The sequence below is a fragment of the Taurulus bubalis genome, assembly GCF_910589615.1.
Source record: "Taurulus bubalis genome assembly, chromosome: 6".
Taxonomy (NCBI): Eukaryota; Metazoa; Chordata; class Actinopteri; order Perciformes; family Cottidae; genus Taurulus; species Taurulus bubalis.
The window spans coordinates 3,243,943-3,257,011 of record NC_136594.1 but is presented as its reverse complement, the minus strand read 5'-3'; the positions used below and the strand labels follow the sequence as shown (position 1 = coordinate 3,257,011).

The following is a 13,069-nucleotide window of genomic DNA, read 5'->3' as shown; positions in this document are numbered from 1 at the left end:
TGAGGGTGTCCCCCCCCTTTCTTTCTTTTTTTTTTTTTTTTCTAGTGGCTCACTGTTCAGTGCACAATGACTCAATGAAAAGTGGAGGGGAGAGGCAAACACACTGTACGGCTGCACGAGAGAGAGAGAGGGAGAGAGAGAGAGAGAACACACAGGAGAGTAGAAGAAGAGAAGCCAATTGGAGGGAGCTCTAAAGCCGGAGACGAGAAGAAGAAGAGGAAGAGGAGGAGGATATTCTTGTCTTCTTTCCTTGGCATCAAGTTGAACTTCACCTGGCTGTGCTGCCGTCGGTCTCAGCCTCTTTCAACCATTTACTCATTTGGACTTTTGAGCATTTTCGTCCACTTTTGGAGGGGTTGTCCTGCTACTGGTGCTGGTTGTGCTGCTACTGGTGCTGCTGGTTGTCCTGCTACTGGTGCTGGTTGTGCTGCTACTGGTGCTGCTGGTTGTCCTGCTACTGGTGCTGCTGGTTGTCCTGCTACTGGTGCTGCTGGTTGTGCTGCTGGTGGCGGTCAGTCGTCCCTCTGGAGAGAAGGATGGTGAAGGAGGGAGGAGGATCTGCCGGCTGGTTTCTGCAGCGTAGCCGAGTGCCGCAGGAGATCGGGGTGCCTGCTGGGAGAAGCGGGGACGGAGGCGGCTGGAGGGCGGCCCACCCGTCTGGGCTGCGGGGGATCCTGGCGTGGGGCGTCCTGCTGCTGGTGGCGGGACGGGGCGGCGTGGAGGCGTGCCCCGCTCCCTGCAGCTGCCTGGGGAACACGGTGGACTGCCACGGCCTGGGGATCCACGCCGTGCCCAGAAACATCCCCAGAGGGGCCGAGAGGCTGTGAGTAGTCGCACGGCAACCACGTGTGTGTGTGTGTGTGTGTGTGTGTGTGTGTGTGTTCATATTATTCAAGACTTCCGAGGACCGAACGATCACGGCTGTATAGATGAGGGGAATCCTTCAATGTGACGGCATGCCGCTGCTCCTCGCTCTAAAGGAGTCTGGGGGGTTTATGGTCAAGACCAGGTTTTAGTTTGTGAAGGTCCTCACAAGTATCTTAAAACGTGCACTTATCCATGTGGTTTTGTGTGTGTTTGCATGCTTTATGTGCCGTTACTGCTTTTGTTGCAGTGCTTCTTCTCTTCATGCTCCTTGCAGCTCCATTTACCGGTAGTCTGTTTAACTTCCTATCACACACACACACACACAAACACACACACACACACTCTTTGACTCGTCTGCAGCATCATTGCCTCCAGAATCGCCATCTTTTCATCATTCACACTTCGTTCAGTGTACAAATTCCTCATCGCCTATTAGAGAGAAATTCCAAGCATATCGTCGTCTCCCTGGTCTTTTCCTAGTCAACACATCTCTTACTCATCTCTTTTCCTAGTCCACTCATCTCTTTTCCTAGTCCACTCATCTCTTTTCCTAGTCCACTCATCTCTTACTCATCTCTTTTCCTAGTCAACACATCTCTTACTCATCTCTTTTCCTAGTCAACACATCTCTTACTCATCTCTTTTCCTAGTCCACTCATCTCTTTTCCTAGTCCACTCATCTCTTTTCCTAGTCCACTCATCTCTTTTCCTAGTCCACTCATCTCTTTTCCTAGTCCACTCATCTCTTACTCATCTCTTTTCCTAGTCCACTCATCTCTTTTCCTAGTCCACTTATATCTTTTCCTTGTCCACTCATCTCTTTTCCTAGTCCACTTATCTCTTTTCCTAGTCCACTCATCTCTTTTCCTAGTCCACTCATCTCTTTTCCTAGTCCACTCATCTCTTTTCCTAGTCCACTTATATCTTTTCCTTGTCCACTCATCTCTTTTCCTAGTCCACTTATATCTTTTCCTTGTCCACTCATCTCTTTTCCTAGTCTACTCATCGCTGCACCTTGTTCAAATGATGCACAACATTCAGAAACAATTTCATATAATCTGTTGGGGCGTTCCTCCACCGAAGACATTCGCAGTTGACTGAACGATGAGTCGATTTAATCAACCGATCTGTAATCTTGTGTTTGCCAAAGACGTGCTCACGTCTGTTGGAAATATGCCACTCATGCGTGAGAAAAGCATGAAAAAAAAATTGACTGAGACCGAAACAAGCGAGTCAGTTTATGTGTGCATGTTGCTTCTCTCTCCTCCTGTATCTGAAAGTCAAAGTGTGGCGCTCACGACACAACATAACGTGTGTACAGATGGTTGAGACTGTCAAACCACTCAGAGGGTTGAACGGTCTTCATGATGAGCTCCATCATTAGAAACGCTGTCTGATGGCATCACTTGAAGGAGCAACATGCGACAATAAGAGTGTTTTCATAAAGCAGCACTCCTTTGGTTGTATAGAAGTCTATGCTTCATGTGTTAAAGCTGCATTATCTCTCCTGACCACCAGGGGGTGACTCCTCTGGTTGTATAGAAGTCTATGCTTCATGTGTTAAAGCTGCATTATCTCTCCTGACCACCAGGGGGTGACTCCTCTGGTTGTATAGAAGTCTATGCTTCATGTGTTAAAGCTGCATTCTCTCTCCTGACCACCAGGGGGTGACTCCTCTGGTTGTATAGAAGTCTATATAAATGACTCTACTTCTCTTGATGTATTCCCTCAGTAAACATTGTAAACATGAGTTTATGTCTCAATCTCTAGTTTCAAGTCTTCTTCAATAAAGCATGATGTTCATTTAGTAAATTATGGTCATTTAGAGTCAAACAGACCAAAAGCAGGGGACGCTTTAGGGGCGGGGCTACAAGGTGATTGACAGGTCGACACCAGAGACGTATACGGCGTCTCTACGTCGCTCCTCCTCATTCAAAATATCCGTTGGCTGGTTGCAGAAAACCAAAATGCCGACGGGCCATTTCGCAAAAAAAAACTAAGTGACGGTTATTTTTTATGCTCTCAAAAATATAATGTCGCTGCACTGCATTCTGGTCCGCCGCCAATACTGTCGCCGTCTTAATTGGTGTCTCTCTCCTTGTTCTGCAGTCATTTTCTCTCTAAACTGAATCTCTCGCTGTTTGATTGTGATTTACTGCCTCTGCTGCGTAACCCTCTGCTGCAGCGGAACATAGTTCAACCCTTTTGACAATTATGAATAGGAAAGAAAGGAAGATGCAGCCAAAGAAATCAGCCCGGAAATGCACGTCATGTCACCAAGATTAAAGATTTGCCTTTTTATATAAAAAAATCGAATGAACATTTCATCATTGTGTGTTTATATAAAGGCAAATACTTCATCTCTCCCTCTCTAAGTGTATGTACTGTATGGCTCTCAGTGCAGGCTGAACGTGTGTGTCTGTATGTGTGTATGTGTGTGTGTGTGTGTGTGTGTGTGTGTGTGTGTGTGTGTGTGTGTGTGTGTGTGTGTTTATTTCAGGTTCGAGAGTGCCCGTGTGTGTGTGAATAATTGATGATTGTCAGGGATGCCGGCAGAGATCCATTATCCTTCCTCCTCTCTGGTTTACTGTAGCGTGGAGGATGTTTTCCCCTCTGAGGCTGATAGCTTTATGATCGGGGACGAGGCCTCGGGGCCCCGGGGCCCCCGGTCAGAGAGAAATGAAAAGAACTCTGAGCCTGCAAGACCTTCGCTCGCTCGTTTGTCTTTTTCTCTCTAACCGGTTCCCTTCCAAGTCATCGTAACTTGAGTTAAAGGGTGAAGCGCTTCATTGTGTCACCTGCTGACACAGATGCGCGTCTAGTTTTCTTTCGCTGGAGCGGAAAGATGTAATTCATGTCGTGAAAGTTAAACCATAACAATTTACATGTAATGCCCGGATCCACATCAGCCTGACACTGGTCCGATACAACAGGTGTGGGATCTGGCCCCATCTGGCAAGGCAATTTGTCATTTTATCCCTAAAAAACAAAACTGCATCCAGGATGTATTTCAAGTCCCGAATGGAAAGTCTTTCGGACCAGAGGTCCGTGTCGCGCCTCGTTTCACAACTGCAGCTCAGAGATGCACACGGAAAGTCGGTCGTAGCTAACTATGTGGGAAGCGGACATAATCGTCGTCACATGAACAGAAGAAAATAACTGTATATATAAAAAAAAAATTAAATCTGTTTAGTTTGCTCCTTTGTCTTTCTATTTTTGTTTTTGTTTTGTTAGTCTCTGCCCTATGTAAAGCGTCTTTGGGTACTTAGAAAAGCGCTATATGAGATTGAAGTATTATTATTTGTCTATGAGTTTTTTTTTTAAATGTTAAGACCCAATGACTTTAATAAGGGCTATCCGAGTGTTCGTACTGGGATGTTGGATTTACCTAAAACAAAGAAAGGAAATCTGCTGATTCTCAGGTGTCTCTTACCCAATATGAGTCTATAGGAAAAGGCTACAAGTTCAATGGCATCGTAAGACGGATCAGGACGTTGTAATTCCCCCGTTTGGCCACTATGTAAAACATGGCGCTCTTCCTGGAATTTTAATACACACATATATATATATATATATATATATATATATATATATATATATATATATATATATATATATCCGTCCCCGGCAATTATTTCCCTCTGAAAAACCCTGGAGCTGAACGACATTTCTCTCGAACAGCCTTGTGCGTCTCTACTGGAACAACGTCTCCGGTCCTCTGGATGAGCGACGCTGCTCAGCGGTCCCCAAAGCCACCGTGTGTGTGTGTGTGTGTGTGTGTGTGTGTGTGTGTGTGTGTGTGTGTGTGAAGCATCCAGTGCGCCGGAGACGTCACTCCTGGAAGAGTTTCCCAACGCTTAGACCGCCATGATTGCAATCACAATTTCAGAGACTGTTTTGTAAAAAAAACTGTGTGTGTGGCGTGTGTGTGTGTGTGTGTGTGTGTGTGTGTGTGTGTGTGTCTACCGTCCTGGAGACCCGAGGCCGCCTCTGCCCTGCAGTAACTCATTAAATAGCTATTTGTTAAAGGGCTTGTCGCCCAATTAGCATGTAAAGTGATCTGAGAGTGTGTGTCAGCTGGACAGCTAGCCGCTGGGGGAGAGCGTTACTGATGTGTGTGTGAGCAAGAGACAGAGTGTGTGTACAGTATTCCCTGGGAGACGGGCAGCAATAAGAGGGTAATTCATCAAGGTGACTGCACCAGTCGAGCTAAACACCCCCCCTCCTCGTTGGATTGTCATGGCAACGTGGAGAAATGGATGCCCCCGTGGGCCCTGATGAGCCTGGTTATTTGAGCCAGGGAAGAGGATGTCTGAGGAAAGACTGGACTCAAAGGTTTTGCCTTGGCAGTCCTGAGTGTCTTTTAACTTCATAGTCGAGGAAAAACAGTTATTCACCCAGATTGGATGTTTCTGCTCATCATTTGGTGTATTTCCTGCTCCAGGAAACTTCAGCTCGCTGTCAACTATTGTTGGCGCTCTTGCAACAAGGACAGTTTGGTTTACAAACTTTTTATTAAGTATTATTTCATCAGAAATTGTTGGCTATTGATAATAATGAGTAATGGCCCCCTTAAAATTTGTTTTTAAGGGGCCATTGAGGGGTTTGTGAGAAATGTGTTTGTTTGACTTTAAATACTGCCATTTAAATGTTTCACTCCCACCCTGACCATGTGATCAGGACCAGGAGGCAACCTAGGTGTTAAAAAGGGTGACGCCAATGTGGAAGAGTCTTAAAGCTTGAGCACTACATTGGCCCTTCTTTTTAAGTCTTCCAACTTCAACCTTTTCACAGTGTGTGTTTTTACTTCATGAAAGTAAATCGTAATTTAAATTTGGTCGCCTAAAAATGGCTTTTTGGTGGTACTAAGCGCCACCTTCTCGTGTCTCGTGTGGTTGCAATAAAAAGAATGTATGTCGAGCTCGGGGCCTAAAAATGTTTCGTCTTTGGGCCACTTCCCATTTACACTCTATGGTGTGATGCGTTTCAACAAATCCCCTTTAAAAAAGTAGTAAAGAAGGACAGTTTGGGTTTTAAAAGTTTTTATTCAAGTCTTATTTCGTCAGAAATTATGGGTTTTTGATAATAATGAGTAATGGCCCCTTTTAAAATGAGTAAAAAAACAAAATCTGTTGGTTCCGACTACTTTATAAGAACGATCACCTGGACCTCTCTGTCGCGCATGTTTGCAGCGATCTGATTGGTGCTTTTAGTTTAGCCGCTAACCGCTCATCACTCGTTGAGGGACTTTATGTAAGAAGTGGACGTAGCCATCGTGACGTCTCCCATTGGTGTCTGGACTGATGTTCTGAAGCCTCGAGGTCGGCGATTTCCACGTATTATTCGAGAAACAGAGTGTTTCCAAAGGGAGGCAGCTCATGGAGTGTGAGGAGAAATGATCACCTCCATTCACTGGAGAGTGAACACAAAACATCTTTCACCTTAAAAGTTGATGGTTCCGCTTTCCGTTGGGTCCACGCAACGTGGTTTAGTTTATTACATACATATTCAAGTTAAATGTGTATATAGGTACTTATATCTTTCTCTTTTCCAGTTGAAAGCTGAGCCGGAGAGCTCCTTCATATAACTAAATAAAGGGGGTATTTTTGGGCCTCGCGATGACAGCGTTGAACACTTCACCTGGTTGATTATTTTACTCGTGACACGACTTCCTGGATCTGCCCACAGACCGTGAACTGTTTGTCTCTGGAAACTGTCTGGTTTGTCCTGAGTAACCTGGACATTGTCTCTGGATAAGACATGCTAGACTTTTAAATGTAGCTTTTTTTTCAGTACTGTGAGCGACACAAACTAAATGCCGTCCACGTATTGAGAAAGTCGGCGTATGATTTTCTTTTTCTTTCGTTTCGTTATCACTTCCCAATCTTTATCTCTCGCTCTCTCTCACACACACACACACACACACACACACACACACACACACACACACACACACATTGTTTCATTAGCAGTGCCTGCCACCTCAGCTTCTCTCTCTGTCTCTTTCTCTGTCCATCTCTTTATAATCATCTTACCATTTCCCCCGCAGCCTCTCAGTGGGAAAGATGCCGCTAATGAAGTGTCATTAGATGTGTGTGTGTGTGTGTGTGTGTGTATTAGTCACATCCACTCTGCTGCATCTGGGGAGAAAGATGTGATGGGGGGAGTGAACAGGAGGAGGTAGAGGGGAGGATGATGATATGAAAGAGGTGTTGCAACTGAGATTGCTTCTTACATCTGCAGTGCAGTCGCCGGTGTTGACTCAGTAGCTTGAGAGCAGCAGAATGTTTGCTGCCACTCTTTTGGGGTCTGGGAATGTCTGCTCTGTTGTCATGTGACCAAAGAAAAGACAGAAACCAAACCAGGGTGACACAGCCGGGATCTGATTAGGTATATTTAAAGAAAGGGGTTAGTGAGAAATGTGTTTGTTTGACTTTAAATACTGCCATTTAAATGTTTCCCTGACCGTGTGATCAGGATCAGGATCAGGAGGCAACCTGGGTGCTAAAAAGAGTGACGCCAATGCGGAAAGTGTCCGTTCTTACCTTTTGAAAACCCACCTATTTTTAGGCCTCTGTTTCGAAAATGTCATACCCAAACTAAAAATGGTGAATCTCTGCAACCACTAGGGCTACTTGAATAATCTTGGTGTTATAATAAAAGAGTATAATGTGAGTTGTGTGTTCAGATGTGTAAATATAAGTATATATGTTACTCGTTATGAGTAAATGTGAATTATACAGTTTTCATTGCAATATCTGCCGTAGAGCCCATGTGGGCTCCACAGTCTTCAAGGGGTTAAGTCTTCCAACTTCAACCCTTCCACAGTGTGTTTTTTGTTACTTCATGAAAGTAAATTGTAATTTGATTTTGGTCGCCTGAAAACGTCTTTTCGATTGTACTACGCTCCACCCTCTCGTGTCTTTTAAAAAAACGATGGCGGCGGCCAAAAGGTCAAATACTCGACTCTATTGACGAATTTCTGTAGACGCTCAAACAGAGTATTGATATTCGATACTTGGCTCTCCCTCCGGATGAGCGCCTCTACTCGCTGTATGTCTTATATCTTTATCCCCCATGTCAGATCCAACAGTGGAGAGCGGAGCTGAGCGGATCAACTGCCTCACTGCCCACCGAGGCTGTGGTTGAGTGTGTGTGTGTGTGTGTGTGAGACGCGTTCTGCTTTAATGAGCTATTGTTTGGCCGAGTCGCCACTCGAGGGGAGTCTGTCGCTCGGCTGACCCCTGACCCCGCCGCGCTGCAACAAAACTGCATTAACCACGCCTCGTCAGGGCTGTGCTCGCGTTCATCTCGTTCCTCCTGGCTCTTTTTTTGCCTCCTCCTCCTCCTCCTCCTCCTCGTACCCCCAAAGACCAATCCTCTGAGGATTTTCACAATCAATGTGTGTGTGTCGTACGCGCTCTCACAGCGTGCGACAATATGGCCGTCGCCTCGCGGTGCATCTCCCTCCCTCGTGCGGTCGAACTGTCGGGGTGATTTCACACACATCCAGGGAGCGATTCTGGACCCCCCGCCTCGATCCATCCTTCCCCTCCCTCCGTCCCAGCCAATCCCCTGCCTCCGCCTCCTCCATCCTCAGACTGTAAATCAAAATCCATATAGCCACAAACACAACAACAATATATAAAATACAATACCGTACGAGGACACAGAAATAATCGTTGCAGTTAAAAAGTCACTCTGTTAAAAACATACAGACACTTTTTTCCAATATTTCCAGAAACAAGAAGAATACCTCGTATCACTCTGTGTTGACTTTTATGATTACATTTTCTGAGTCATTTTATCGACATTAAAATTTGTATATAAAAGTATGATGACAATGTTTTGCCTTCAAACATATTCCACTCCCAAATTGTCACATAGCCTTGACTCCAGTGCTGCAATCCTTAGTACCAGCTTGAGTCTTAACCCTTCAGACACTGAGGTCATTTTCTTGATTTTACATAATTTCTTAAATTCACCTTTTAAAAGGCACTTGCATATAAGATACATACCCATGTTTTACATCAAAAATTGCAGAACAATCTCAGCTCTCTATATAATGAGGGACCATTGTCATAAGGCAAACGTGTAAAGAGAAAATATGACTCTAAAGCTGAGAAATTTAATCTCGATTTTGTAAATTCTTCATATCTCTTGTGAAAACATAACTTTACTCAGGTGGTCGAACGGTTTTGGTGATGGACCGATACTTAAAAAAAACTATTGACGACATTAAAGAACGGCTTTTTTTATTGCCAAGGCACATTATTTTCTTCAAATTGAACAATATATTAACTGTTTAAAGCATACTATAAATATAAATAAATACAAAACACTTGACTTCAAACTACAGCTACAAACTTTTTAACTCCAAACTATGAACAATATATTTGAAAGAAAAGAACAGACACAAGCATCAGGTGGCCTGATGGGGACCGTGTGCAACAGAACCATATTGGCACCGGGTTTCCTCGTCTTAATGGAGTCTTTCTATTTCCTGCCAGAGCCAAACCAATAGAAAACCAACTGGGTTGATCACTTTTAAGCGATGGGCTCGGTTACCCGCACCAATCTATTGACGGGAAGCAGAAGTTGTGACGGCTTCCATCTCTCTGTGCAGAAGTTCCCGTTGTGACGCCGATCACGCTGCACGCTCAGCAACATGATGCCGAGGTTGTTTTCATCAGGGTCCTCAGTTGATTTACTTGACAGTCTCCCTTTTACGGACCTCTTTGGCCCTCCGTCCTTTCACACACTGAGCGGTTGTGTCATCGGTGGTCTGCGGCGGATCAGGATGAGTCCGCAGCAGACGATGAACAAACCACAACAACTGTGGTGGAAAGCGTTGAGTCAGCGGAACCCGGCCGCTCTTGGAAATCCAACCCTTTACAAAAACAGTGACTATAAAGGAGACCTGGGCGGTGAAAGGAAAGATAGACTGATCATTGATGGCTATTTGAACGTTGTTGGATGGATCGTCTTGGCCGTTCGGTCCGTGTTATAGTTCTAACCGCTTGATTTATGTAAGTCAGACTGCTGGAGCCTCAGTTTATCTTCAGCGAAACCTTAGATCACCTTCTTGTCCCGCTGCTCCCATTGGAAGAAAACAAACAGAAATGACATTACGGTGGAAGTACAGAGAGGAACCAACAACTCTCTCATGTGGGGCCGTGATTTCTGTATTAAGATTGACTTGAGAACAAATGTCAACCCAGCATTTAACAATACATCATAGAAAACTCCTGAAAAAGAGAAACTGCACTGAGAACAAATGGAAAAATATTTTTTTTTAAGCGACTCCAAAGCTATTTTCCTTCAGGGTCTTAGGCCTTTTTCTCGATTTTACATAATTTCTTAAATTCACCTTTTAAAGGCACTTGCATATAGGATACATACCCATGTGTTACATCAAAAATTGCAGAACAATCTCAGCTCTCTACATAATGAGGCACCATTGTCATAAGGCAAAAGTGTAAAGAGAAAATATGACTCTAAAGCTGAAAAATTGAAGTTCGATTTTTTTTTAATTCTTCATATCTCTTGTGAAAACATAACTTTACTCATGTGGAACGAACATTTTTCTTTGCATTTCCATGAGTGAAGTATAGATCCCATTCTCACACACACACACACACACACACACACACACACACACACACACACACACACACACACACACAACCACAATGTCCACTCTCTCCGTCTTTCTCTCTCTCTTTTAAACGGGACAGGACAAGGTCACACTCTGCTCCACCCTTTACAGTAGTACAGGAACATGACACCACACACACACCCACACACACACACACACACACACCCACACACACACACACACACACACACACACACACACACACACACACAGGTACACGCACACAGGGTTCAGTTTACCTCTCCTCCCACAGAGCCTCGTGGGAAGAGTGACATCATCCCCTCTCTTTCTCCGCAGCCGTCAATCAAAGCAGACAATGAGGTCGGGGGTTTGAACCCCCTCCCCAAAGCGGCGCCTGCCTAATTACAATATCACGTAACGGCGGTTTACACCTGAAGTGTGTTTACCAAAATGTCTGCAATGCCTCCACCGGGGTCACAGAGAGCAGGGGAAAAGGAAGAAGAACGCAGAGGACACAGTTTCTTCTTCTTGCAGCTTTACGCTGACGTTGGAGGATTTCACAGTGAAACAAAACAAAAAAATGCAGATTGTCCTCAAAGTGAACTCTGTAAAAACATCTTCTCTGCAAACGGAGAGGAAATGACTTGAAGGAGGAGAAACAGAGAGCGGATTCTTCTCCAGGGTGCGGTGAGAGAGAAGTGTCCTTGAGGAAAGATGCTCTTTGGAGGAAAAAGTTGAAGACAGCTGGGCAATAAATAGATATATCGTGATTTTTGATATGGTGCTGCATTTCAGAAAAAGTGAGGTAATTTTCTGCGCTTATCAAACTGTTCCAGCTGTTCTATTATTTGCCCTCAAATCAATTGTTATCGATGGGGAACGCGAGCGTTCCCAAGCGATTAGTCATGTGACGAGGAACAACCAATCACAGCTGGCAGATGTTGCTTCTTATTTCCATAAATAACAGTTAACGGTAAATTAATCGATTTCCTGTATATAAGAAGTGGGCGTAGTCATTGTGATGTCACTCATTTGGAGAAAAGTAGTCATACACTTCTATACAACCAGAGGAGTCGCCCCCTGGTGGTCAGGAGAGAGAATGCAGCTTTAACACATGAAATGTACTTCTATACAACCAGAGGAGTCACCCCTTGGTGGTCAGGAGAGAGAAAGCAGCTTTAACAATGAAGTATACACTTCTATACAACCAGAGGAGTCGCCCCCTGGTGGTCAGGAGAGAGAATGCAGCTTTAACACATGAAGTATACACTTCTATACAACCAGAGGAGTCGCCCCCCTGGTGGTCAGGAGAGAGAATGCAGCTTTAACACATGAAATGTACTTCTATACAACCAGAGGAGTCACCCCTTGGTGGTCAGGAGAGAGAATGCAGCTTTAACAATGAAGTATACACTTCTATACAACCAGAGGAGTCGCCCCCTGGTGGTCAGGAGAGAGAATGCAGCTTTAACACATGAAGTATACACTTCTATACAACCAGAGGAGTCGCCCCCTGGTGGTCAGGAGAGAGAATGCAGCTTTAACACATGAAGTATACACTTCTATACAACCAGAGGAGTCGCCCCCTGCTGGTCAGGAGAGAGAAAGCCACTTTAAGACACTTGCTCATCGGCTTCACACAGTCATAAAAACGTTCATCTGTTCTGTTTGACCATGTCTCTCGTGCACGTCTCTCAGATGTCATTGATCATATTTGAATGCATCGATATCGACCCTTTGTCCCCGCTTCACTTCCTGCTCTCTAACCTTCTGTTTTCCTGTTTGTTTTTCAGCGACCTGAACGGAAACAACCTGACGGTCATCAGCAAGGCGGACTTCTCTGGTCTCAAACACCTCCGAGTCCTGTGAGTCACGTACAGTTCATCTGCACCGTTTATCACCCAGAGCAACTTTAAATTGATGCAGTGGTTCTCAGACCACTCTTATATTTCTTTTTATAATCCTTCATTAATGCCAGAGTGGGGAAATTATTCTCTGCATTTGACCCATCCTCACACATATCTGCACTCATCTTGTTTAGTTTGGCACAAGTTGAACGTTATTGTTATTTTCTTATATTCAGTGCAAAACAGGTTATTTGCAGCCACAATAGGTATTTTATTTGCCAAATATTAGTTATTCTTTGCAGAGATAGAACTTTATTTGAATTGTTCTGTTCTATTATTTGAAAAAGCACAGATGGAGGAGTCGCAAAAGGTTGTTTCAATAAAAATTCAGCATTGATCATTTTGTTAGAATTTTGTTGGGGCGGTGGGGCGTGAACATTTTTCTTCCTCCAAAGTGGGGCGTGACAAAAAAAGACAACCACTGAATTAATGCAACATTTGTTGAATTCAATATTAGCCAGTTCGCTCACCTTCTCCCTCCCAGCGACCAGGCTCTCCGTTGGCGAGGCAGCAGCTCGTATTTATTCAGCAGAGATTCTTTCCCACGTTCCCTTTCCTAGCTGTGTAGGAACGCGGGCAACATGGCCGCGGGGGGAAAAAGCCGTCAAGGCAGCTCTGGCTCTGCAGTGACACACGAGCCACCCGGAGGCGCTCGTTTCGGGTGTCGGTGTCAGTC

At 44.7% G+C, this 13,069-nt stretch overlaps 1 protein-coding gene across 1 annotated transcript in view; it reads left to right on the top strand.

Annotated features, from left to right (window-relative positions):
* Positions 1 to 536: 536 nt before the first annotated feature.
* slit1b (slit homolog 1b) overlaps positions 537 to 13,069 on the top strand; it is a gene marked incomplete at both ends in the record, with an annotated part of 70,953 nt that continues 58,420 nt past the window's right edge. Inside the window, 2 exons of the mRNA XM_079219906.1 lie at positions 537 to 823; positions 12,280 to 12,351. Of these exons, the coding sequence (XP_079076032.1) occupies positions 537 to 823; positions 12,280 to 12,351 (359 nt within the window). The remainder of the gene's footprint in view (positions 824 to 12,279; positions 12,352 to 13,069) is intronic.